The sequence below is a fragment of the Tyto alba genome, unplaced genomic scaffold (genome assembly GCF_018691265.1).
Source record: "Tyto alba isolate M040663 unplaced genomic scaffold, T.alba_DEE_v4.0 Super-Scaffold_2, whole genome shotgun sequence".
Taxonomy (NCBI): Eukaryota; Metazoa; Chordata; class Aves; order Strigiformes; family Tytonidae; genus Tyto; species Tyto alba.
Genome location: NW_024881282.1, coordinates 50,222,749 through 50,250,744, shown reverse-complemented (window position 1 = coordinate 50,250,744; position 27,996 = coordinate 50,222,749). Strand labels below are relative to the sequence as shown.

The 27,996-nt window shown below is 37.7% G+C and overlaps 1 protein-coding gene across 4 annotated transcripts; it reads left to right on the top strand.

Annotated features, from left to right (window-relative positions):
- The first annotated feature begins 440 nt into the window (after positions 1 to 440).
- TMEM19 (transmembrane protein 19) lies at positions 441 to 26,705 on the top strand. 4 transcript variants are annotated; one of them, XM_032999955.2, is made up of 9 exons: positions 441 to 638; positions 7,700 to 7,742; positions 8,186 to 8,253; positions 11,062 to 11,212; positions 18,481 to 18,594; positions 20,096 to 20,233; positions 20,559 to 20,813; positions 21,904 to 22,113; positions 24,998 to 26,705. In XM_032999955.2, exons 3-9 carry the CDS (start codon positions 8,248 to 8,250, stop codon positions 25,159 to 25,161), a joined length of 1,038 nt encoding a protein of 345 aa, XP_032855846.1. In that variant the 5' UTR covers positions 441 to 638; positions 7,700 to 7,742; positions 8,186 to 8,247; the 3' UTR covers positions 25,162 to 26,705. The 4 variants fall into 4 exon arrangements, with proteins under 4 accessions (XP_032855846.1, XP_032855845.1, XP_042648539.1 ...); XM_032999954.2 differs by lacking the exons at positions 441 to 638; positions 7,700 to 7,742; positions 8,186 to 8,253 and adding an exon at positions 10,176 to 10,331; XM_042792605.1 differs by lacking the exons at positions 441 to 638; positions 7,700 to 7,742; positions 8,186 to 8,253 and adding an exon at positions 10,176 to 10,373.
- The last annotated feature ends 1,291 nt before the right edge of the window (positions 26,706 to 27,996 follow it).

Genomic DNA, 27,996 nt, shown 5'->3' with positions numbered 1-27,996 from the left:
CATCAAGAAAATATACCAAATGTAGCAAGACTTGGCAGCTGTGAGATAACCTCCTGTTTTTATAATGATGTCCTAGACTTCCAAAAACTGAAGTATCTCATATTTGTATGGAAAAGCAGAGCACCAAGTTTTGTTTATTTTTGTTATGACCATCCTGGGGAATAAATGCAGACTTTTTTTTTCCACAGCTATTCAAAAATACAATCTTTTCTGAAGTTAAAACAGTGATACCTTAGAGTGTTGTGTACAGTGATAGGGTGCTCTGCAACTTCAGTACCAATTTATGACACTGGGTGGACCTCTGAAGTCAGAAGAACAAGAAAATAAATACTTAATTGACATGGTCATGGCATGACAAGAGTGGATTGGGCTCCACCCTGTTTGTTAGTGCCGTGATTTCTCCATGCTTCATGACAGGGAGATTTGCTGCGGCATCACTTTACTGTTTGTGACTGAAAGAATGGGAATAAATTATCACAGAAAAGCAGCACAATAGGCAGTTAAATATTCTTCCTGATAAGAAACTTCAGTGGCTGTTTGGAATCTGCAGTTCTTTATCATAGGACTTTAACTCATCTTGCTCTTGAAATACTTCTTCTGCACCAGTTCTGCGGAATCTGGACTAGAAGTTTTGAAAGGTAAGGGATATTGTTACTTAACTGTTGAGTGCACATTGTTATAGCCACCTCTTCTAGGTAAAACTCTCCTTCCTTACTCTGTAGTTTTAGTCTTCCAGGATGTCTTCACATTTTGTACTTAATTATCCAGTTTCTAAAGTGAAAAATTCATCATCTCCTTAGTCATGTTTGAAGCTAGATATGCAGGTGTTTATCCTGGGTGAACCAGAACTAAAATTCTGTATTGCCAAAATCGTAAGTATTGTATTTGCATGAGTAGAGTATTTAATGATACAAAAATCCAATTTGTTGTCCACAGATAACTTTGTGCTTTCATCTATCTGTAAAATGTAGCTAAATCTGTAGTGTACTTAGCAAGTGTGTTATCCTCTAATATATATCTCTCCAAGGAAATAGTATTTATCTGGTTTAACAGAAAACTGAACATCCATCCAGGTATTACACAACATGTAGTTTTTCAGTTGCGACCTAACAGGTACATATTTACAATCTACCATAAATCTAAGAATTATGGGGTTTAATTTATATTATAAACTTTATATCTTTATAATAATGCTGCAGTTTATATAAGAAAAAGAATCCTCTTCAAAAACCCATGAGACACCGATGCTGTCTGTCGTAGTTTTTAATATGCTGCTACTAATGTGTAGGGTCTTCTGTGTCCTGAGACCAAATCAGTGCAAGGGTTCTACAATGTATGAAATATGTGGAAGGTCCCATTGTGCTGTGGATTTGAATTTAGGTACACCTGTCAGCTGGATAAGTCCCTCATGAACTTTCCGTATAGTTTCTTTGATAATTATACAGGTAAGCATTGAATGATGATTGTATCATTTATTTTATTACAGGATTCAGAATCTCTGCTTAGGGCTCACAGCATCATTTACAAATGTTTAATAAAATGTTTAATATAATGTTTAATTGTGTATGAAGGAACTGGCGGATCATCTGATTTTATGTTGTTCTTGATTAAGTTTCCCATGTGGTCTGGAACAAGATGTTTACCAATAGTATTTCCCTTCCTTAAACTTCGCCAACATGTAATGTTTGTGAAGCTTTTTAACATCTTGTGACTGAATTGCTATAGAAATGCAAAGTATGTGTTACTAATTTAGAGAGACAGAATACCCTCAGTACTCAAGCTGTGACTTCATAATTGATGTCTCTCCATTGCATGTAACATCCAGCCATAATATCACACTAATAGTGCCTTCATACCATCATTCATTCAGTTTAAAATACTCATTGCTTTTGATACTTCACTTTCAGCTATCCCATGCTTTTAGTAACCTAAAAAACTGAAATAAAGTTGCTTTGAAGGTGATGTAACAGGCATTTTACATGCTTCACTAGATTTTATATAATGGTTTATGAGCTAAGAATATGTAACTGCAGAAAAGAGTTGTAAAAGCTGTTTTTGTATACTTTGCTAGTCAGACCTGAATTTAGTACATATGCAGTAAACTCTATTGTGCTTCTAATCTTAATCAACTGAAACAAATGAAGACTACATTCAATAACGGATTAAGTGAAGTGATGGCTACTTTATTTCTTCTATCAGAACTACCAGGAGCACATCAGTATTCATCATATCATTCAACTGAAATGAACACACTTATCACTGGAAATATGAATTGTATCACTTTCATCCATGTGTCTAATATGAGTCCAAACTGTAGTGGCTTAGGCAGCTAAAGCAAAATACACAAGTAGGGACAGTGCCTTCATCATCTGTTCTTTGCTATCATCTGTCTTTCTTCATCAGCTCAGCAAAGGCTGAGCCACAGCTTTGTGACCCACAGCTTTGCTGCCTAGTAAGTACCTGAGCACAATTCTTCTGCTAGTTTAAAGGAGATATATCTACAAGGTAAAGGTAATCCAAACCCCAGAAATTTTGTGATTTACCACTTTGAAAACATTTGTTACTAATAAAAAATACCACTTCCTATGTTTATTTCTCAGAAGCAATTAAAAAACAAAAAAATTGTCAAATGGAAGTTTGATCAGGATCAAAAAAAGTAGAGACACAAAATAAATGCCTTTAAGTGGTGCTTGAGAACCAATCTCTCCTTTAATAAAAAGAAATTCTCACTGTAAGTCTGCTTTTTAAATAGTAATTAGTGAGAAAATACATCCGTTTGATGGTGTTAACAGCATCTACCTTGTGGTTTTGGGTCAGATCTGCACATTGTATCATCACATCTTCAGATTTGTGTGGCATTGCAGCATCATACAGCCACAAAAGGTTCATCCCAGAATTTATGTAAGTCTGTTTTTTTACAATAGCATCCCACCCTCCTTCACGTGGAAAAGGCAAAGAACTGGAGTTAAGCCCATCTCCACCTGTGTTTCCCAGGCGTTCTGCCTGACCTTTTCTTTGCAATCCTCATTTTTGCCCTAGAATTTTTTTTTTTTTTTTTTCATTTGAAGCCACCAATCTTCTTTTATATGAAGCCCCAGCTCAGCAATTTCATAGCTCCCACATGCCCTTCTGGATTGCATTTCTAAGTATTTTCCTTTTAAAGAACTACAGCTTATGTGTTCACAGATATTTGGCTCCCATTTCCAAGTAAAATCAATGAGAGCTTGGCAAACCTGTAAGAATCCAGACCTAGTCACTAATAACCTGGAGGACAATATTTTTTATTAAAACTTTATTCCATGTCTGGATTTAGCTTTGGTTAATCCTCTTGCCCCCCAGTACCTCTAACAAAATATTTTAAACACAGTAAAAAGTTAGTTATCTGAAATTTTAGCAGTATTTACTAGAATTGTCCAATTCTGCTCAATACTCTAAAAGTAAACATGACATAGTTCTTTTTCTAAAAATCTTAAAATCTAACTATGATCTATGTAGAGAAAAATATATATGTGCATAATTCTTCACTTCTGCTCAGTCTGCCTAAACAGGTCAAACTGCTGATTTGAATCATTATGTATGACAAGTTACACCCACTTGTTTTGAGGCAGACGTGGAAGGACATGTGTTTTCTCAGGCTAAAAATGTATGTAACTTAATGATTCTGAATCATGTAAAAGTTATCTAAATCTAAAAGCCAGCCAATCGTGTTCCCTTGCACAGCTATTATTCTGTCAACATAGACTATGCTCTACCTAGTGCAGTGATACACAGCAATGATGCAGCTTTGACACCAGTCCCGTGGTGTTCTCATCCACCAAATGTCGGTGTTTGTTTCTCAGAGCAGTTTCGGTGTATATGAGCGAGATTCCTCCTGGAGGAGCCTACCTCCCAGTTTCCCTCCAGACACATTCAAAGGCTTGAGGGATCTGACCCCACATGTGGACCACGCCATTGCAAAGTCCTGCAGCATGGACCTAACGAATTGCCAGTAAGAGGTTCTCAAGCAGGACAGAACTCTCAAACACTGTGGATCCATCTGATGCTCTAGAGAGCCAAATGCCATGGGAGCATTTGCCTCAGTTGCCAGCTCTCAACTCTTTCTTGAAACTCTGCTGCTTCTTCCTCAATCATCCACATTCCTTATGCATAGTCCCTTCACATCTTTACCTGCCTTACTTCCTGTTACTCTTCCCCACTGCTGAACCCTTTATTTTTTTATTACCTTATTTTTACAGTCTAGTTCAATCTCTTTAACTTTCCTCCTGTGTAAAATGCCTTTCACCTCTCAGAAATCCACTAACATTACGTGTTAATCTGAAAGGGACAAAGATATCACAAAAACCATAGGATAACTCAGCAACAGTACCAGGAGGTTGCTAACCTCAGGACTGCTACCAAATGTAAGACAATCACTGAGCAATAATTTATTAAATTTAAAGAAAATCAGATTGTCTTCTCAAAGACATTGAACACTCCAGGGGTTTGTGTCTTGGGATGGGCGCTGGATAGTAATGTGGATCCCCTCAACACTCTCACTTTTTGCAAACTCAACAGGACCAAAGAACAAAGTAAGTTCAATGGAACCATTATTCAAACGAAAAGTGTTTCATGGATGGCCATGGATGGCCTAAAGACTTTGATCACTGTTTTGCCCACAATGGACTTGTCTATGCAAAGCTGGTTAGCCACTGATTAGTAGGAGTTGGGGGTTGCAAGACTACACAAGGCAGTGGATGCTCTTTGAACACAAGAATAGGTTCCAAAATATTGTGCAAAAATGATAGAGGAATGGAGCCAGCTCAGAGACACCTTCAAAAGGTGCCCCTCTACATCTGAAAATTTCACAGCAATTGTTGATTATCCCATATGTTATGATTATGCAGTTCCACAAGCCTGAGGTCACCTCCCATCTCCATAAACTTCCAGTCAACTGTAAGCAAAGCACCTGGAGCAGCAAGGTCTTCAGAAGCACATTCTTCCACTGCTTCTTTATGTCCGAGGACTGGAGGCCACTTGGTCCATGGTGTCTTCTTAGCATTGCTGCTGCAGGTGCTGGGTAAAGTCTGTTCTTCCCCAAGTCTTCCTTGCAGTGTGTGTTGTTCGCACTTGGACAGAGGAGGTAGATCAGACAGCACAAGCCCTTGTGTCAGGTGGAAATGGTACTAATAATAATAAAACCACTTTCATATGTATTTCTTTAATACTAGTGATAATAACACGGGCATCGGTGTGTTAATGCCATTGTCATGAGTTAAATGAATGGAGAGGTTGGTGTTTCCAGAGGGACCCACAGAAAGGTTTGCAAGCTATCTTCCTTTCAGATAGTTTCAAACTACAGATGTAATACAGTGTGCAGTACTGAGCCCAATTGTATCTCATCCAAAATAAACTCCCCAGATCAAATACAGTAGAGCTATCAGAAGCCTGAACACCCACTACTTTCAGCATATTCAACCTTTCCTGAATTACGTGCTAAAATAGATAAATACATAGTAAACACATAGCAAAAAGTAGGTCATGTGTAATAAATGGTCATGTGTAATAAATGTTTCCACCACTAAAAAAATGTCAGTTTTCCTGAATCAGAAAGCTAGCCTGGACTATAAGGCAGTCTCTGGGCATATAATGCCATCATGAAGTATGTCCAACTGAGGAAATAGGAGACCAGAAGGGATGGACTTCTGTCTCTGAAAGTATCCCAGGATCTCAAAGAGAAAACAGTGTAGAGTTGATTTCATCTAATCAGAGGAACTAAAATAAATAGATCACTACTCATCAAGTGTAAATTTTCAAACCAGAAAAAATCCTCACAATATTATTGTCAGTTTGCGAACATGTGTTATACTTGTTAGGCACGTGTGCAAAAATCAAGCATAGGAAGATCCTTTGTGAAGGTTCACAGACAGTCAGTGATCAAGAGAGGGAATAGAACTGATTCAGCAAAGCATTTTATCAGAAACCAATATGACTAATATGTTTAGAGTCAGGTGCTTGTAGAAGTTTTTCAAACTGGGATAATAAATTTATAAATACTTGTGAAGCATTTCTCTGTACCACACTTTCTCGCGGTTGTTTCCAGTAGTACTCAAATGTGTTCACAAGCTTTATGAAAAACACAGTCCTTGTTCTGAAGTTACAGATGGGGAAGGAAGATGATAGTTCTGTCTGGTATAAATTCAGTTTTGCACAGCATACATTGTGTACAAAATGCTTATCTTGAAATAAAATTGATAAATCCTTTTTAAAAATTTTGGCATACCCTGTGAAATACCAAATCAATTTCAAAAGGCAAAATAATACTTTGGATACTTTGAAAAGGTCAAAACATTTTAGGATATTATGAATAAATTGAGTTGGTGTCATTGTGCCTGGATAAACTGAACCAACACAAAGCTAAAGCCTATCCACATATATTTAATAAATATAATATTTAAAGCATCGTTCTGTGTTCTGTTCTTTTCAATGAGGCAAGTGGATATTTTCATCATTTGTTGCTTTATAGTCCACAATCCAAATCCTGCTATAAATAGTTTTCCTATAGTGTTAATCACTGACATTTTTGACTGCCTTAAAAATGTTATGAATTCATCTGTATAGCAACTCCTATGGTATGAAAATAATCGTTTGCAATTTGGTTGGTATTTTCACAGGTGACTACTAATTTTGGGTGCTCTACGTAAGATGGATATTGTATAAGATGGATACTGCTGTATTATGGTTTTCCTTCTGTTTTCTATAGACTAATGACACTCTCAGCATAAAATTTTACAGTCTATTTTGTCTTTTCTACGAGTGTGAATATTATTCAAGGCCCTTGTGAATAGCTATACTTAGTACAATGTTAACAATGTTTACAGATTTTTATTTTTATGTATTTAATAGTATTTTGTCTTCAATAAGTTTCGGCTATTGAAAATATAAGTTTAACAATGAAGAATAAAAGATGTCTAAATCAGTATTTAAGTTTCAAGCTATAGTATTCATAATGCATTATATCGAGCACAGAAACTATAAAGGCAACTGATAAAAAGCAGAAATATTCTCTTAAGTAAATATATGTATAGATATAAATTCTTGAGAAGTGTTACAAAGAAAATACAGCATAAAAGTTCGTGTCCAAGTATGATGTTTTCTCCTGTAATAACCAAGTAAAAGAATGTAGTAAAAATTGAGACCATCAAAGGGTTTTTTTCCTTCATTGTCATAATAACTGTAAAACAAACAATACTTGTCTCCAAAACCAACTTTAATAGTTTAATCTGTTTTTAAAAAACAATGGTCAGCTCCCTTTATCTTTCTTTTTTCTTCTACTATAAACAGTATTTCTTACCCTGTAAAAAAGACTACAGGGGGAGGTGAAAGGGATTATTCCATGGTCAGATCAGCATTTTCTATTAATTTTATACCACTAACAAAAAAGAATAGCATAACAAAAACAGAACTCTCACAAACATTAATAATGTTTTAAGCTGTGAAGAACAGAAAGTCTACTTCTAAAGTCTTCATGAAAATTCGGAAATTCTATGCTGTATTATGGCAACTCTACTAAATTCTAATGTATTCCTATGAAAAGAATTAATGTAAAAGAGTGATTAGCATGCTATGTACAGTAACATGCTATTATCTTCAATTTGTCATGCTGTCTTTAATCATCTAACATTCCTGTCTCCTATTAAATCGTATTTATTTTTACTTCTAGACTCCTACTGCTAGACTTTGCATCCTATAGATCTAAGTAAAAGGTAAGAAGAAACTCTTCTTCTAAATACTGGGCAACTTATAATTCTTTTTTTTTTAATCTAAATTTTTCAGATTCTTCTTATTTCAAGTATGTATTTGTATGGGAAAGTGTAGAGAAAAGCTTTCAGGACTATTTGCCTCAAGCAACTGTTACTTGTCATTTTTTTAAATTATCAAATTTATCAATATTATTAGGTGTGAATGAGGAACGTGTTGCTTATAAGTAAAAATTGTTTATGAAATATATGCACTGAGTGTATTAAATATACATAATACTCTTCTTACTGATTCTAGATAGAATTTTAAATGCATGATTTCTAAATTCACAATATTGTAAACATCCTAATGGACATCTAAATTAAAAAAAAAAAAAAAAAACAACAAAACAAAACCAAAACTTTTGCACATTAAAAGTGTTGTGATTTTTTTATTATTATTATTGCAGGACCTAGTAAAAACAAAGGACAACATCTAGAAAAGAGAACTTTAAACACAGTATTTGGACCAATGACAGTAAGTGCTGTAGACATTACTTTAAAAAATGTGGTTACTTCTTTCAGTTTCTCAGTATAGAAAGAAGTCTAACTTCGGGTTCCTTTCTTTTTCACTTTTTAATCTACTTGTAACTTTTAATGTGTACCAAGTAACTGCAGGAAATTTTGTTGGTTTCATATAACTGAAAACAGTGAAGAGGGATGTATGGAGCTCAGTTACGTAACACAAGTATAGGATCTGAATCGCTGAAGGGTCCTTTAGAGCCCCGCAAACCTGCCCCACATCATCTTGTGTGTTATCATTAGTCATGGTCCCATTGTCCTACTGTCCCACAGATATCAGCCAGGGCTGCATGATTCCTGCAAGAACCTTTCCAGATTTCTCCACCAGAAATTCCAGTATCACTCTGTTACAGTTTAGAAAACAAAAAGTAAGCAATAAATTAAATAAAGCAATTTATTGCAGTTAAGGGTGTATTTGAATGAATAAATTTATGGGAGTTGGTTACACCTAAACAAGCAGCTACTTGTTCAGCCACCGGCCTAAGCAGAGTTGGTCGTCTTCTGGTTGAAAAATTCAGTTACCTATATTTTGGCAGGAGCATCTAAGCAATGTCACCATTGGTGTTACACTTTGAAAGGTGTCCTGTTCTTACAAAGCAGCCCAGCTAATGAGCCCCTGATCTTTAGATTTAAAATCCAGATGTCAGATGGAGGTTTAATGAAAATTTGGGAGGTAAGAAAGAAGAGACCATATATACCAAAGGCAGTCTTCCTACATTAGTACTGATGTTTTGGGGATCTCTAGTTCAGAGAAAATCTGGGTGTTGCCAGTCTTTATTATCAATAAATACAGCAAAAAAAAAATATGATAAAACTTGTCCACCTCATCCAGGCTCTTATTGCCTGGAGCAGATACATTGTAAACACCCAAGCGTTAACTTTAACCTCTGGAATAGGCCTACTATCTTCAGCTAAAACCAAGTATCTGTAAATCTTTGCAGAATACATTCCCCTAGTTTAGACAGTATTTGAAGAAGCTCTGAGTGATAACTGAGTATTTCTTTCACAACAGCACAAAAATATAAGTTTTTTGTTGCAAAAGAATCCACAACCTGGACTGCATTCACATCCTGTTAGAAACTTCAGATGCTGAATGAAAAATAATAGAACATGCCTCAGAGATGAATGGGTCCCAACGAGCCAGAAATAATGGTCTTAAATTCAGTAGGGAAATTATCAACTCTTACACCAAGGTTATTCACTTGAATTTTCAAGTTTCTCAACTAGTCTCATTGTATGTAGAAGATGTTTTAATTCACTTTTTACTATTACTCTGCCTCTCACTGAATATTTACTCTATTCTGCTGCTGCTTCAAGTCCATGAAAACAAGCACCTGAGGTTATTGATGTTCATGTTTCTACCAGTGTTTGTAAACTTGAGCGTTTTTTGGTCTATCTTCCACTGAACAAATGCCGTATAGATAGATGCTACTGCAAAATTATCTTCTGTGATGCCTGAAGTCTTATTTCATAGGCAGCTGCCTCAAAATGAAGGGAGAGTTTTTGAAAAGTTGTGGAGTTTTCACATCTATGTGCTTTGTTAAACAAAGCCTTTCATGGGTGGAAGGGACAGCCGTGGATCCCTTCTAGTTACTCATGTTAGCGTCTTTATTTACAGTAAAGTAATTCTGGCATGTCCGAAGAAAAGCTACCACACAGGTTTGGCTCGTTTTCATCCCAAGTTAACTTTAGGAAACATTTTGAGTCTCTTTCCTCTAGTGTGAATGAACTTTGCAGCGTTCCAACGAGCTTCAAACCTCATCCAGATACTCCCTGGAATCACTGAATATCAACCAAATTAGTACTTTTCACATTGGTGTCATTCCCATTTTTATTTCACAAGCATTATTTCGCAAATTGGCTTTATATTTAACCAGTGTTTCTTCCTCTGGCATGTACACCAACTGCTGTTATTCGGGCCTACCGCGCAACGCCCTCAGCGCCCTGGCCGTGCAGGCCAGCCAGGGCCCCGGCAGCCCGTGGATGGCCGCTGACGGATGGCCGCCTCGCGGACGGCCGCTCGCCGCAGGGGAGGCACGCTGGCGGCACACGGGGTTTCGCGACGAACAGCCCCCGGTCTCGCTGAGGACTGACCACCCGGGAACCCACCCGGGGCTGGGAAGGGCTCCGGGAGCGGGGAGCGCGGCCCCAGCCCAGCACCGAGGCCTCAGGCCTGGCTGTGCCGCGGAGAGGCCGGCGCCGAGGGAAGCGGAGGCCCCGGCGGGGCCAAGCAGCCGCCTCTCCCTACCGAGGGGCCGGGGCGGCCGGCGGAGGGATGCAGCCCCATCCCAGGGCCAGGGCGGGGCGGGGGTGGCGGGGGGGGAAGTCTGCTCTGAGGGGAAAACCGGGGCGGGGAGGGGACAGGCTGGGCCGGGCCGGGCCCGCGGCGCCTCCTCTTCCCTCCCCGGCGAGGCAGACGCAGGCGCTGGCGGGGCGGGATGGTGGCGGCGCCGGCGGGCTGGGGAAGCGGGTCGGTGGCGGAGCCGGGCGGTGCGGGGGGGTGGGCGGGGGCAAGCGGGCGGCGGCCTGCGGCCACCCGGCGCCGCGGCCAGCCCGGCTTCCCCGTGAGCGCGGCCAGCGCGGCCGCAGCCGCCTCCCCATGAGCGCCCCGGTGACCCCCAGCAGCGCCCCGGGGGGCCGGGGGCCAGCGGGGGCCGGGCCGGGCCGCGGCTTGGGCCGGGCGGCAGGAGGAGGAAGAGGAAGAGGAGGAGGAGAAGATAGCAGCGGTGTCACTGATGCGCTGCGTCTTGTGCTTCCCCGCCAGGTGTTCTCCCTCTGGCTTCCTATGTCCTATTACCAGGAGGATTTCTTCAAAGAGTACCTCAAGATGATGGCGAATATTATTGTCCTGAACTTGCTGATTTGTATTTCTCTGGCGTTCTGGATCGTGTCCATGACTGCAAGTACGTACTACGGTGAGTCCAAAGGCCAGTGAGCGGGGAGAGGCCGGCATGGCGCGGCGAGGGGCGAACTGAGCCCCCCCCATCCCCTTCAGCCCCGGGAGGATGGAAAGAGGGGTGTGCACAGCCCCTTCCATTGTCAGTAGAGCTGAAAACCTCAGCCCTGATAGGAGGTGGGTGCTAACAGCCACTGTACCCTTATTTGCAGCACTACCCAGGGATCCCGTTGAATTTAAAATGGTATCCTTCGTGATTTGTCTCCCTGGAAAGGGGAGCGAAAGAGTGAGCTGATAGAGGTCTTTCTGTATCTGGAGAAGTAGTGACAGCATGGGAGGAGTGCGCCAGCTTTCAAAACAGTTTCGGGAATGCACATGCAGCCTTTGAACTGGGCATGCAAGAATTCCTTGGTCAAGGAACAGAACCAGGGGAAATAGTACAAAAAGAGAGGGATTCACTGGCACGGTGTATACAGTCAACTCTGTTCTGCTCAGGCAACTCTGGCAGGCTGTGAGTTAGTTGTGTGTAGTTGCAGGGACACTAGTACTCTCTGTGGTCTATAATTTCGGTTCTAGGACCATCTTTACAGTAGTGTGCAAAAGCAGCAGTACTGCCTTCCACATCAGTTCAAGCCTACAAGAGTTTAACTGCTTTCCTGGGACAGGTAAAGACCTCAGCCAGTTTGATGCAGGAAGAGCTCCTGTGTCATTGCAGTGTTGCTGAGTGTCACGGGATGCAGTATGAACACCCTCAGCTGCCTAGTGTCACCCTGGATCCAAAAGCTAGAATAAATATCCCACCAATATAAGCTGCTTTTTGCAGTGGTAGTTGGATGTCTCTGCTCAGTGTTTTTAGTGCTTCAGGAATTAGAATGGGGAATTAGTCCTGGTACAGCACTGAATCTGTGTTGCCTGGACACTTCTACTGTGGCTTGTAGAGAGATGCCAGACACATAGAAGGTATGCAGAAGCAGGCTTTACAACCAGGTTTTGTATGTGTCATTTAGAGCTAGGCAAGTTGGATTTAAACATGGAACTTTGTGTGTGTCTGCTCTCTGTCAGTATAGCGCTCTGAGTTTTTCTGCTAGTTAGGATATTCCAGTCCTTGCTATCTAACCTGATTGAGAATTGGCAGCTTCGAGTGGAGAGGCCTGGTATCAGATGAATCAGGATAGGGACTGATACAAAGGAGGATGCTGCAGACGAATCCTCCTTTTTATAGAGAATTGTTATGTAACAAAAAGGACATAAAACTTTTTTTGTCCATTTGCCTGAGGCTATGGAAAGACCTTGGCTTGAGGAGGTGAATGAAGTGTATAGTATCAATGGGCTTAATGAAGTGAGAGAGTTAAGTAAATTCAGCCCATAAAAACAATTAAATCTTCTACAGTCTTTAATCATAAATATAAAACTACTACAAACATGCATTTATTAATTTACAGTTTATAGTTCATAGTAATGCTTAGTAGTCTTAACTAGTAGTAATTTAGTATTACATCTAGTAGTAATTTAGTACTAATACATTTTTTTTTTCCCCCAAGGAAATACATAAAGGTCAGTTTAAAAATGGACTTAAAAAAATTAAAATTTTGTTTGTTAACTCAGCTAACCAAAAAGAGCCCCTTTCTGTTCTGGTACTGCTCACACTCAATACCAAGAACCTTCTTGGTTTGTGATTAGCAATACCAGATTACAGCACTGGTGGTGCTTTTTGAGTTTTTGAGTCAACCCTTGGCGGCAAGACTCCCTTGCACACTTCCTATATCATTGCAGCTTTTTCAGTACTGTCCTGGTTGCAGCTGGGACAGAGTTAATTTTCTTCCTAGTAGCTGATATAGTGCTGTGTTTTGGATTTAGTATGAGAATAGTGTTGATAACACACTGATATTTTAGTTGTTGCTAAGTAGTGCTTATCCCAAATCAGAGATGTTTCAGTTTCACACGCTCTGCCAGCGAGGAGGTGCACAAGAAGCTGGGAGGGAGCACGGCCAGGACAGCTGACCCAAACTACCCAAAGGGATATTCCATACCATGGGATGTCATGCACAGTATATAAACTGGGGTGGGTTGGCTGGGAGATGCCAATTGCTGCTTGGGGCTTGGCTGGGCATCAGTCAGCTGGTTGTGAACAGTCGCACTGTGCATCGCTTGTCTTTCCTGGGTTTTATTTCTCTCCTTTTTGTTATCTTCCTTTTGATTACAATTATTTTATTTTATTTAAATTATTAAACTGTTCTTATCTCAACCCACAAATTTTACTTTTTTTCCTTTTCTGATTCTCCTCCCTGTCCCACCAGAGGGGAGGGGAGGTGCAGGATTGAGTGAGCAGCTGCATGGTGCTTAGTTGCCAGTTGGGGTTAAACCATGGCATGTACACAGAAGGGAAGTTTTCGCCTTCTGAATCTTTATGCTTGAATGACAAGTGTTTTATTGTGAAATGTGTTTGTCCTACTTTGCACCAAGGAGCCTGTATATCTGCAAAGCTCTAGCTACTGCTGACACAAAAGTTCTTGTTGAAAGTCATCTTAGCTTTCCAGCAAGACAAGCTGCTGTACCTGTGTGAAATCTTTCTTCTATGGGATTAAGAGCTAACTAATGATAGATTTGTGATGTCTTATATTTGTATAGCAGATATGATAAATAACTTCTAATGATTTTGTATTTTTTGCTCAAATCCCACATTAACTATTAGCTTTACTTTTTAAATTTGTGGATTTTATAAACAAAATTGTCACTTAAAATTTTGGTGAGATAGTAATTGGCTTAAAGTATATTTTTGAGAGCCTTACATCAAGTTCAAAAGAATGGAAAAGGCTGATGTTTTAGAAGGCAGTCACACCACTTTCACCTAATAGACTGACTTTCTTGTCATTTTCTTAGTAGTGAAATTCTGTCAGAGTAATAGTGTAGTTCAGGATGTAATCAATAGCTTTCTTGTGTCTCTGACTGCAAAGATGGAAGACTTTTAAACTATAGTGTTAAGGAAGAATTTATTCTCAGACTTAAATTTCAGTATTCTATAAGATGTACGTTTGGCATCTTTTGCAATGCAATTTGTGCCTTCCAATTTAAAGTCAAAATGAGGTGGTAGAATATAAAGGTTGTAAGAATTTTACTACTAAGGCAGTAATTTCTTGAGTCAGTTTTATGATTAAAATAATTTAGCTTTTAACTGGACAATAACATCTCCTTTATTAACTGCTTTTATTTTAGTAAGTGTTCTGGAATTTTATGAGGAAGCAAATATGTTTAGGACATTGATAAATTGTCTCCTTAGAAGATAAGTTGCTATGGACACTAGTGCTTTATGGAATGGTATGGAATTATGACAGTTGAGTGGGATATTGTTTTCCTGTTCTGCAAGCTTGTTTAAATTCAGATCATAATGACTTGAATGACTAAGCAAAGGCAACAAACTGGGAACTCAAGAAAAAGCTTTTTAGAAGGCTCTGTAGTTATCTTGATGAGAAAATAGCTTGACCTTTTGTATTCAGTTTTGTTTGCAAAAATAAACCATTTACAGTTTTGACAACCAGCATTTTTTTGTTTGCAAGTTGTTCAAGTGGTCTCTCTTGGCAGCTTAATAATTGTCAGTGAAGATATACTTAAAAGCAATCCGTTCTTGTAGAAAGTTCTAGGTTTGACTAATTTGCAGTTAACTACTTCAAAACATTCTAAGTTGGGTTTATTTTCGGTGTGAAAAGGAGGATAACAGGTGAGCCGGTTTTGCATAGATGTTAATGCTAGACCTAAAATAATTTATTTCTCTTTAGTTCCTAAAAAGCAGTATACTTTCCAAGTACAGAAGCTTTGATTATATAGAATTGCTTTCATACGAAAGCAAGGAATTGGTAGATTTAAACCATGCAATGTATTGCAATTGTTAGGTCTCTGAGAAATCCAGCAAGCTACAATCAAATATTTGAATAGCTGTAACCCAGGAAGCTCAGTTTGATGAAATTATTTTGACCCGTAAAAAAAGTAAAGAGGAAGCTCAGAGCTGTCTTGTTAATTTTGCTACCCCTAAATTCACAGGTATTGTTCACTTAGCAAATAGGTAAACCTAAAATCCATCCTCATGTGAAATTGCAAGGTAAATCTTGAGTGATGTGGCAATTCGGTTGCAGCTGCTGTCAGAGAACAAAAATCAGTGGAAAGGATTCCCCCACTACGTGGGGCACATTGTCTCATAGAAAAAGAAGGGTATCTCCTAGCTTGGATATCTGTTTTCATTCTATGCTGAATATACCACGCTACAAAGAAAATAACTTCTCGTGCAAACATGTTGTACAAACAGAAAGAAATTCTCTTCACTCAATCTGTTTGGTTGCACTGTACTAGGCAAAATTGAGAAAAAAATAACAGGGAGGACAGTGGAACACAGAAGTAGAAAAGGATTAGTCTAGAGAATCCACAGAGAAGGAAAAATTTTTGAGAGTAAATATATATTACAAGACATTAAATTGTTGGATTCAGCTCGACATGAAGTTGTTGGATGCTTTTCAACAAGTCTCTGCAGCACTCCAGACCAAATTGTGCAGTTAGTTGTCTATACTGCTGCCAGGTTGGGAAGAGGCTGTGCGTGCACACATGTACAGTGGAGAGGGACTACACAAAGCAAAGAATAATAAGTTTAAATCATCTGTGATTCTCAGCAAAGCCAAATTTTCTATAAATTAGAGAAACAGACAGGATAAGGAGAACTGCACTAGATTACTTCAGGCTTGCTTGAGGATAAATACTTGGGTGGAAATCAGACTATATAACACCTGACTTGTATGTTAAGTGGCTACCTTTCCTTAAATACAAAATGTATATTATATAAATACAAAGTGTATAGTGTTCTTTATTAAAAAACATGATTTTGGGAACGCAGTGGCTTGCTGAAATAAGTTTAATTATTTAGAGTGTTCCTAGGTACCTTTGCATGTTTCTAGTACTAGCCTTCTTGGTGAAAAATTTAGGGTTAATAAAGTCATAAGAACATCCGTTGTAAAGATAATGGATGTGTTCTCAGGACCTGAGGGATGTAAATTCTCCCTAAGATATGGTGGAGAGAGGGACCCAAGAGCTTGGTTACCATGGATAAAAGTGATCAGATAGTAATGCAAGAAAATATGATGAGAAGAACAGGGAATAGCAGGGCAAGTACATGTTTCACACCTCAGCTATCTGCAACTGATAAACTGCTGTGACTAAAGAGGTCAGTAGTCTGGTTCAACACAAGCAGGTAATTGGGGAAGGGAAATTACACTATCCAGGTTACTTAATGTATTCTCCTCTTTTTTTGGAAATGAAACGCCCGTCACTCAGCCAAAAAATCAGTAGATTGTTGGAAATAGTAAAATCTTGGTGTCTCTCTGCTATGAGTACTGCATGCACTTGCAGTCATCCCGTTTCAGAATGCCCATGGCAGAATTAGAAAGGAACGGTGAAGACAGCAAGGATGATCACAGCAGGTAACAGCATCTGTTTGAAGAGGACTTAAAATAGGTAAAGATGTTTCAGCATAGAAAGGGGACATCTATGTAGGTCATGGATGGTAGGAAGAATGTGAGTCAGAAATCATTATTCAGTTGGTCATATAATTTAGCAGATGTCTGATGAAACTTGAGGCAGCAGTATCTCTGTTGTTCAGCTTTTTGAAAGGCCTTTTTTGGTGCATCTAAACCCAGAATTCAGTTCTGTGGGTAGTTGTGGAGATGAAAATTATAACTATTTTTAAAAATGGATTGGACAAATATATGGGGGATTTTAGAAATGCCAATGTAAAAGTTCCCAGTAAAACAGGAAAGATCAGTCTGTATCTGTTCCTTGTGCTCTTTCCTTGAACGTGCAGCTTACCACTGCCAGATGGGATTCTGAATCAGACAGATGTTTGGCTTGATCCAGTTTGGAAGGTCTCCTATTTTCCACCAAGTGTAGTGTGGAAACAATCAGGACATACTGGATATCAAGAAAAGAGGAATATTTCTATTTTTAATTCTGTAAAAGAAAGCCAAACATCTAAACTTCATTTCTTGCATTGGTGTAAATTATCAGTGATGCTGTGATTAAACTGATGATTTGTTCAAAGACCAGCTGAAGGACAGAATCAATGTACAAAATAAACGTATATATGAACTGCAGGACTTCCTACTAGTTTTGTTAGATGACACCAAGTATCACTGTAGCTCAACTACGCACTTAAATATGTTACAGTACATGTAAGTTTTCCAAACTAGAATACAAAGGATATGGTGGTAATATTAAAGCTATAGAAGCACAGCCATTAGCTAGCTTATATGCATGCTGACATTTCCTCTCCACGTAAACATGAAATTACTTCTGAAGTCTTCTGTCAGCCAAGTAGCAGCAGTTCTTCTATTAACATAGTGTAAAATTCGAATCGATAGCATAGACAACAAGTGACGACATTAGGCTCATCCTAGGAGTAACTAAGGATACACAGATGATGAAAAAAGTTGCCTGTTTTTCATAGCCAGAAGCTACCAAACTAAAGCTTTTGATAAACAAGAATAACTTCTCTGAAAAACCACTGGTATTTGGGATATCTTGAAAAGCAAGGTAAAGCTTCCAAAATATTGTTCTAATTTTCCTTCCGTTACAATGCTAAAAAGCATTAGTGACCATCGACAGTGTTGTTTGTTCCCTTTATTGCTACCATATTTTCTGAAACTTCATAAAAAAAAATCATAATTAAAAAATTCAGATTTTTTATTGTAGTCACCAGAGAATCAGTCATAGCATATCTATGAGGGAGGTTCTTGCATGAATTTATTTAGCTAAAGTTGCTTTTCAGTCTCTTTACATGTTTTGTTAACTGGTTAGTTTGAATCTTACACATACTTGAAACTAAATTCTGTATAATTTACTGTGGATGTATGGGTTGTTTGTTTTTTCTAAAATCTGAAATGATCTGTTCTATCCAAAACAGGTTTCAGCTGGTCTTAACAATTTTAATCTTAATTTTTGGAGTGTGTAGATCCCTTTTAGAATGGAAAGTATCACCACATTTATTTCTTGACATATTTGCTATTCCTTTGTAATTTATTTTAGTTAGTGTATTTTATTTTTTTCTGTGAAATCTGAATAGAAAAATTGAGTAGATAATTGCAGATCTTTTGGTCTTCCATTCATAAGAATTTATTTCTTCTAAACGGTAAAAGTTTAATTTCTGTTAAGATCAGATTTTAAATATATACTGGAAGGTAATTACTTTTAAGATATAGAGGCATTAAAAAGGCTTATAAGGATTATCTGTAACCATTTTATTTGATTTATCAGGTACTTGGCGACCCATTTCTCCATGGCGCTGGCTTTTTTCTGTCTTGGTTCCACTAGTGATTGCTACACAGGGTTTTAAGAAGAGGAGTCTTGATCATAGTGGTGCATTGGGAGGTATGTTTTTTTGAGACTACTCAACATTTAATAAACTAAATTAAGGTCCTTTTTATTGTACATAATATTCTTTTAAGACTTTCCCACCTAGTTCTATCCTAATAGAAGTATAAATGTAAGCATATATACCTTGAATTCATACTGATTTTTTTTTCTCATTCCTGTTTAAATAGTTATTTTTTGATGTTGTAATTAATTTTATTAATATTGTCATTAGATTTATATAAACCTATAAGATTGTATTAAACTTCAGTACAGCATGCAGTTAAATCACATGTTTTTCTTTAATGTATAGATGGATTCACATAGAAATAATGAAATGTCAGAAGCAGTGATAAAGTAATACCATAAAACTGAGCCGTATCAGCAGCCTACCTGCCTGGTAGGAAACCAGTAAAGATAACAGTTCTCCTTTCTATAATCAGTTTGGGGCATTTTTTGCCTCCCCAAAATAAGAAGAATATTAAATCTATACTTCACTTCAAGCAAATGACTGTTTCAACAAAGTTCTTGACCATGAGAAAAACACCAATGTAACATGCAATAGCATTCACTGGAATCTCATGCAAGGTCTCCATGTGACATGATTCACCCTTGTCTTGTGACGTTGCCTGAATTGATGGTCGATGGAAAGAAACAGGACCTCAAGTCCTTTCCTCCCATATCACCCATTTTGCAAATCTTGTTCTGTCTGTGAATTAAGGGGAGCATTTTCTAAATTTAAAAAAAAAAATCTCTTCTCTTCTGCTATGTTTTTACCTCTTAATGTAATGGCACTGCTAGCCAGCTTATATTGGCATTTGCTTTAACTGCAGCCAATTTTCTTTCAGTCATGAAGAATTGTAATCTCATGGTGGGCAGTGAGAATTAGTCCTCCCCTGTGAAGGAGGGAAGAAAAAAGAAGCATATCCAGGAGCAGAAAGAAAAAGATGGCACAAAAATTGGAAATGGAAAAAGAGATTAGGAATTGAAGGGAGAAGTAACATCTGTTAAAATATGGAGGTGGATTGTCCAGGTTATCTTAGAGACCTTGGGGGGGGGAATTTGATTCCTAAACTGAAGATAAACTTGCTGATAGAGACACAGCCACAGCTGTATATATGATTCTTATACAAATAATCATATTCTTCAGGCGGAGTACTTAGATTTCAATGATATATCTTTTGGCTTTTTTTTTTTTTTTTTTTTTGTTATTCTGTTTTTTATTTTTGCACAGTGTGGTCCTAAAAATCACACACTTTGGCAGTAGCAATAAAATTAGCAATTTAACAATAAAATTTCAGAGAAAATTATAAAGATGCCTGGGTTTTTTTTTTTTTTTTTAGTCAAGATGTCTCTGGAATTCTCATACAGGTATTAGGTGCTTCAGTCTCTTGTTGCATGGTTGTGTTAGTTTTGTCATGAAGATACTCTTTATAGTCAAGATTCAAAATACTTAATTGATTTACAAAGGAGGCATTGTTACATGATGAAACTTTATGTGTTTTTTTTTTTTTCATAGGATTGGTAGTTGGATTTATCCTTGCAGTTGCGAATTACAGTTTCTTCACTTCTTTGTTTGTGTTTTTTGTTACTTCTTCAAAACTTACTACATGGAAAAAAGATACAAAGAAGCAAATAGATTCAGAATACAAAGAAGGTAAGCTGTAACATTTTATTTCTTTCAGATCCCTTTGGAGAATAATTACTGCATGTTCTTTGTTGCAAAGGGTCAGATGAGATGTAACATCCGGAGTAGGGAACACTGTTGCTGTCCCTCCCCTCCACTCCCATCCCTGTGAACATTAGCAAGTGGCTTTCCTTTTGCTTCTGTTCTATTTAATAAATTGCTATCTAGTTTCTGTTTTGAAAGTGTGTGTCTTTAAATCTAGCTTTCTATATAATGTATTTTGGTTTTGTCTCATGCTGTTGCCTGTCAAGGTATTTTGCCTGAAAACACTATAATTCAGTTTTTGTCACTTTAGGTGGACAGAGGAATTGGATGCAAGTATTCTGTAACGGTGGTGTTCCTACCGAGCTGGCTGTCTTATATATGATAGAAAATGGACCGGGTGAAATTCCTATCGACTTTTCAAAGCAGTACACAGCATCATGGATGTGCTTATCCCTTTTGGGAGCTTTGGCATGCTCTGCTGGTGACACATGGGCTTCAGAGATTGGTAGTGTTATGAGTAAAAGCAAGCCAAGGTTGATAACAACCTGGGAGAAGGTTCCAGTAGGTAAGGGGTTATCTGTTCTACATGTTGGTAATATTTTGCTAATCTGTTTTGAATTATGTATCCAACTTGAAAAGTTCCAAAAAAGACAGAAAAGCAGACAGAAATCTGGGATTAGAAAATGTTAGCAGGAATGCATTCTCTCAAATGGAATATACTCAGTTGTGTTTCTGCTGCATCTTGTTGGTGAGATGCACCAACACAGCATCCAGGGACCTAAAATCACTCTTAGTGAATTGCTGTTGTTTCTCATCTCTGGCACTACTAGAAGTGTTTATATCGGCAATAATATAAAGTATACAAGTTACCGACTGAATTTTTCAGACACTAAAATTTTAAGCAGTAGAAGAACATATGTATTCAATACAGACACTACAAAAAATTCACTTCTTAACCAAATCACTCACCTACTTTACTCTCTTACCGAGGGTGGGTAAAGTGAACCTTGTGTCTGTCAAACCTTGCCTACTCAGTGGATGACATTGCTACATTATAGCAGTGTGTCTTTTTTGAGTCTTGGTGGCATGTTGATCTGAGTTTTAGATCTTGTGGGATAGGATTTAAAGGCATGGGCATTTTTTGTCTCTTTATAAGCATTCTTCAGATTTTTATTCAGTGAGCTGTCAAACATCTTCCTTTCTATGGATTTTGTTTTTTCTTTTAAATGTGTTGGTGAAATATGTCTTGGTATACTTCTGAAAGAGGCATTGCTTTAATAACATGCACTCTCAAGCTCTGTATTTTTTGGAGCAAACCTCTTTTTCCTATCCCACCCCCCACCTCTTACAGCAGAGAAATACCAGGTGACATTGAGAGGTGTGCTATCTGTTTTTATTGAATTTAATGCTAGTGAATATTTCTAGATAACTAGCCTTAGACACAGGAAAAATAACAGTAATAGGCTGTAATGGTACAGGTTAAGCTTCTCAGCAGCATAATGAGAATTGTAAATAAAAGCTGTGGTAGTGGGGTGTTGTGGATATAATGGGGAAAGATTACTGTGAAGATAGTTTTGATTTTATATAAAACATTTGAACAAATACAAGTTTTTAAGAAAAAGTTTTGTAACTCTGCTTGATTTTGTTTGACTTAGGTACTAATGGAGCAGTTACTTTAGTGGGCCTGCTCTCAAGTTTGCTTGGGGGCATGGCAGTAGGTATGGCCTACTTCGTAACACAACTCATTTTCGTGACTGATCTGGAAATATCTGCTCCACAATGGCCCATTGTTGTTTTTGGTGCAGCAGCTGGCTTACTGGGATCAGTTGTTGATTCATATTTGGGAGCTACGATGCAATACAGTGGTAAGATTCTTCTCTTTTTTTCTTTTTTTTTTTTTTTTTTTTTTTCCCCTCTCCTAATGTAACCTAAAAATGGGTTGAATTTCCAGAAGGGCTGAGGATGTGATTTGTAAGTGGAAAAAATACAGAATTAACAACATGAAGGACAAAGGGAACCAAAGTGATGGACATGATAATGAAAACAAGAGCAAGGGCAGTTGGCTCTTTTCCACTTTAGATTTGTTTATCTTAATGTTACTGTCTTGTTGGTGACTGAAAGAGACCAGAGACCTCCAACATATTACCTTTGAAGAAGCAATTGCTGCCCTCTCCTTTTCTATATATCTACTTATGGTAGCATTTGATAAGAAGAAATGTCAGCTTAATTTTATCCATTCAGTCAGGTTAAGTTGTCACTGCAGAAGCTTAATTTCTAACTCTGAAGACTTACCAATAGTCTCAGCTTTAAGACTGAAATAAGAAAAGCTCCAAGAAAATGTGCACAATATTTTACATTTTGGGTTTTTCACTGCTTTATAGAGTACTGTTCCCTATAAGTTAACCTTATCACAAACTAGCTGTGACTTTAAAAAAAAAATATTCAATTTTAAAAACAATTGTTGGCTGGCTGATTCTAAATGATTTCAGTATTTATTTACTTGTTGCCCTTAAGGATCACTGTGAATAAACACTACAGACAACCTTTAGGCTAAACTGTAAACTTACCCTATGTTTAAAAATTGTTTAAAGCCTTTATCTGACATTATTCTGTTTAACAGTTGGTTTACAGAGAGAACTTAAGTTTTCAGATTTCATTATCACTGTATTTATTTGTTGGAAGTCAAGGTTTGAATGTGCAGATGAACTGCTTAAGAGATACGTGTCCTTTAAATCTACCATCACAGTAAGAGCTGCAAACTGTTGATGATGCTGTGGATTTGGCTTTTCAGCAGTTTTTATGCTCTGTTCCTTGTAGTTCCAGGAAAGTCCAAAATATAGTGGAGCATTTAAAAAATTTAGGAATTTTTAGACATTTCTGTACCAAAGAGGAAAGCACTCAAACAATGTTTCATGCTCCTAAAGAGTCAGATGCATTAAGAGAATGTGGTAAACCTAGCTAATGCATGCCTGCACTTAGCAGCATCTATTTCTTCTTCACTTCAGATATTTTTCCATGATCAGCAACTTACTATGCTAGCTGCAGCAATGACAGCTTGCAAGTTCCACAATTTATTTTATAAATTCATAATCACTGCTGGAGTATATGTACTATATACACATATGTGCTAGGATATATAGATATATATGCTGTGATATAGATGAAATAGTGCTGCTCATGTGGTGCAGAGTTAGGTTTTGTGCCCCTCCTTACCTTAACCCACTTTTCCAATCCCTATTCCATGTGGTCTCATAAGATATACTCCAATGTCTCTGCAGCATCTTGAAAAACAGTAAATAAATATGGCAGTAGTAATAAAGAATTGTGTCTCTTTTTGGAAACACTATGCTACCATTGCTGATCCCTTCTGTCAGTGTTTCTCCTGTTGGTAATCTTCCTAGATTTGGTTTATGTAGTAGTCTGTGATACCCACTGTTTCTAAGAGGAAGTCCTTCCCTGCCCACACTTTCATTAAGTAAAACTTTGTCTGAATAGCTGTGCAGAATTAGATTAAAATTTTCCTGTGTTACCAGTCCAAAGCTGGCAACATATTCTGTAAATAACAAAGCTAATGGAAGGATTTACGGTTACCTTTCCTGCTTGTTTATGCCCTGAATCTATGCTTTATGTGCATTTGAGGTATTTACAAAAATTTATTCCCAGTTTTTCTTTCAAGAAAACTTACAACTTTCTAAAACATAGCAAGTGTTGAGAGTTAAACTATCAGTCTTTGAAGTTTGATTTTCTTGTAGCTCTTTTGCATTATCCAAAGCTAGGTTTAAATGCATGATTCAAAGGTAGCAGTAATACTATCTATATACCTTCCAAGCAGGTGTGTGGTGTGGGGACTTTTTTAAGTCTTGGCTGAGGTGCTGAAAATTTTTTTGTAAGAAAACAGAAGCTCGAAATGAAATTTCCATGTTGTGGGTATTAGCAGATACTCAAATTTGCAGAGAAATATAATGTTAATATAAAATGTACTGATTTGGTTTGGAATGTTTCTTTATGTCAACCTTAAATGTGTGCATATGCATACACTCAGTTGTACTTCACTATAGTGTGAGTTGGCATTAAAATCAAGCATGCTAGAATTTTATGCTTTTATCAGCTTATAAAATAATGCAGCTGGACAAAACATAGGATATTGGTGTATGTACAGTAACAGCTAATGAAACACAGTGTTAGTGTACCAATAATACAGAGGTAGAGCAAGAAATGGCTTAAGTAGTAGGGAAAAAATCCAGCTGCTAATAGTATAAAACTGCTGTGTAAATAGAAATGATAAATTCAATTTCTGTAAGGAGCTTGTTTTCTGTCAGATCAAGTAATAATGTTATTTCCATAATTTTCCTTTGAAAACAAATACATCTTGACAGGAAATACATGTTGCTAATCAGCTGTTTCTGTTCTGTTCAAAACAGCCTCCTTTTGCCTTAGAGTAGCTCTTGGAATAGCTTTTTCCTCTTCTGATTTAGCTTGTTTCATTCCTTTCTTTGCTATGAAACTACATGAAGAGAGAAGTAGACCTGAGAGAAATAATTTCTAACGTAAAGTATTCCATTTATATCCCATTCTTTGAAGCTACCAGATGAAACTAACTGTCATTTAGTTCAGTCTGTTGGTGTCTTTTCTTACAGAGGTTTAACAGCATAATGGTGAACTAAATTTAGGAAGTTGCATACATTTAGTTAGTAAGGTTTCTTTTCAGCTCAGTTGGCTTTGTAAAATGAAGTTTTTATCTTTTCCCAGGTTTTGACCAGAATATTGGCATGGTTGTCAGCCACCAAACAAAAGACTCCAAGCACATATCTGGAAAACCTATATTAGACAACAACACAGTAAATCTTTTTTCTTCTATAATCATTGCTTTGGTGCTTCCAGGCGTGGCGTGGTTTTTCTGGCCCAGGGGTTGACATGGTTTAAGGTTTTCTGCATGTGATCCATTTATGTTCAGTCTTACTCAAAGACTCCAAAGACTTCTCGTCAAACTCTCTTGAAAAGAGGGATCTGAAACTTTGAGAGAGCCAAAGGACTTTGCATCTCAACTTACTAAGGTGTACGCTTCATATGGCAATTGGCATCTCTCGGGGCAGGGAAGGGGTTTGGTCAATATGCTCTTGCTGCTCTTCGAGTGGATGCAGATCACTGCCAAGTGAGGTGAAGCACTTCATTTATCCTCATGGAGCTGAAGGGTTGGTGTCATGTTCTCGCCTGTCCCCAGCATCTGCAAGAAGCTGGAAATAGAAGTCAGACACAAAGTACACTGCAATTCCGTGTAGGCAGTGATAACATGGGTGAAATGGGTGAATTCTGGTGTTTCTCATAATCTACAGTATGTAAGGTTTTATGGAAATATTTTTTGGGGGTGGGGGAAGAGAGGAGTAAGCCTTGTTGCCTATTCTGTACCCTGATACTATCTCCAATTCCCTGAGAATAGGGTTGGTAAAAGTGATGACAATACATAATGCTTGAAGCAAAAGACTAAATTTAAAATAAAAAATCACTAGTTTTTCCAGTAAGAATAATAAATTTGTCTGTGCTTTTCTGACATCTTTATTTCAAAACTAATGATACTTATGAAGATTGTCAATACTGTGGTACTTATTAAATTATCTAAAATTAAAGATTACAGTTGTGAGTTCACATTCATCTCTTTAGAAGTAGAGCATTTTTCTTCCATAAGCATACAATTGCTCCATAATATTTAGCGTTCTGACCAAACTATACTCTTTGGTTCTTTCTCAGCAGTGGAAGTGTTTTCTATTTTGTTAGGGGTTGCTATTCAGAGATGATGGCCTCAGCCAAAGAAGCTACAGAGGTTATCCTCATAGTGAATGGGGAAAGTCTCACTTATAAACCATTTAAAAATGGGAATTTAACTTTTGGTGCTCAGGCTCCTATGTTAGGTAATTCCATCTTCCTTCGTTAATTTATAAAGTAATTTAGCCAGCAAAGATTTTTATTTAAACTTTAGAGATACCCTCATAAAAACCTGTCACTGTCAACATCCAGAAGGTAGGGCCCATTCTGTTAACTTATAAAAAGCTTTTTTTTTTTTTTTTTCATCTGTAGAGATAGTTGAGTATTTTGTAGTAAACATCTGGGTTTTTTACAAATGTCTTGTGTATATTGCCTGTCTTAATTCGCTTGTGTTTTATGTCACCTTTTATGGGACTATTCAAAAGTTTGAACACCTTTCATGTTGAGTTTACCCTTCTGAATTTATCACTGGAACTAGTTCACTGTATTATCCAATTACAAAGCTGAGATTTCAAACTAGTAAAAGCTTTCTGAAAAGAACAAATTGTGTAGCTGCTCTATGTCTGTTCTTGTGAAGAGGAACAAAATTATAAAAGGAATATATGCACTTAAACTGTAACAATAAACACTTGAGATTTTTATGCATTGTTTGGATTTATGCGGCTTCTAAATAAACACTGGATTAGTTGTCTTTTAAGATTTTATTAATAGTGTTGTGATTTCTAGAAGTAAGAGAGACACAGTTTTTGTAAGATACTTTTTCTTTCAATTAAATGCCTTATTTTTGTATTCCTTTGTTCCCTGAAACAAAGTATACTTTCAAACACCGAAGTGGACATGGTCAGCTTTTCCCTATTTAATACGGGTCTCATTTGAAAAACAGCTTGTCACAGTGAGAAGACATCTGTAATTTTAAATTCACAGCAGCTCGAAATGCTTTGATCTGTTAGTATATGAATGAATGTGATCTGAATGAACTCCTGCAAGGAGGACCTTCAAAGGCCATTATTCAGAATTTTTTATTTGTCATGTCTCAGTGATGGCACTGAGTTGCTTTTGAAATTCCCACTCTCAAATCTCCAGTATTTAGGAAGATCTGAGCACTCTTGAACTCTGGGTATATTACACTGAGTGGAGTATAACTTATGCAAATATTGTTACATTTAACTATTTAGTAGCTGTAAAGCTGTTAGATTTTGGGAAGAGGCAGTAAAGAATACAGGGAAGAAGTTACAGAATGTGACAAACTCCCTGTAAGTTGGTGTGTGTCACGAAGAGCAGTTCCTGAGCTCAGAAAGGAGAAGACAGGAATACTGTCCACATGCTACTTGGAGAGGCAGAAGATGCAGGAAGTAAAAGGAAAAGTAACGAAGAGAGGAGGAGCTAGGAAACCCCAAGGAAATCCATAGATCTGAAGGTGCAAAATAGGTCGCTGCAGTAAGCAAATTTAATTTCATTCTTTAAACACTCAACTATTTATTTTGCTTCAGAACCACCAGTACCATTAGTGTATGAGAACTCTGTCACCGATTTCCTTTCATATTGAGGTGGCACCAGTATTTCCACAGCACCAAGATAATACACTCAATATTTTTTTAGTTGAAGAAGTTACGGTTGTGAAGCATTGGTCCTCATTCTTGCCTTGATTTCTAGATGTGTTGGAAGTTCAAGTAACAGTATGATTATGATACAATTGAAAAATTGAGAAATCTTTAGGCAGGTCTCACTTCGGCCTGATGTCTTGATCCTAAGTGTTGAAGTATACGGGTATCAGTCACCAACATTCAGTTATTTTTTTGTATTTCTGTTCTGTTGTTACAGATTGTCTTGGGTCTGTGCATGCTGCTGTTAAGTGGTCCATCATTGCAAATGTAAACCACAGTTCCCTGGGGCGACCAAATAACGTGGTATAAAAAATGAAGGGGATATGCCACCTCTCCTAGGTATTAAGGACTAGCGGATGTTCGGAAAACTGAGGCTGAAGCATT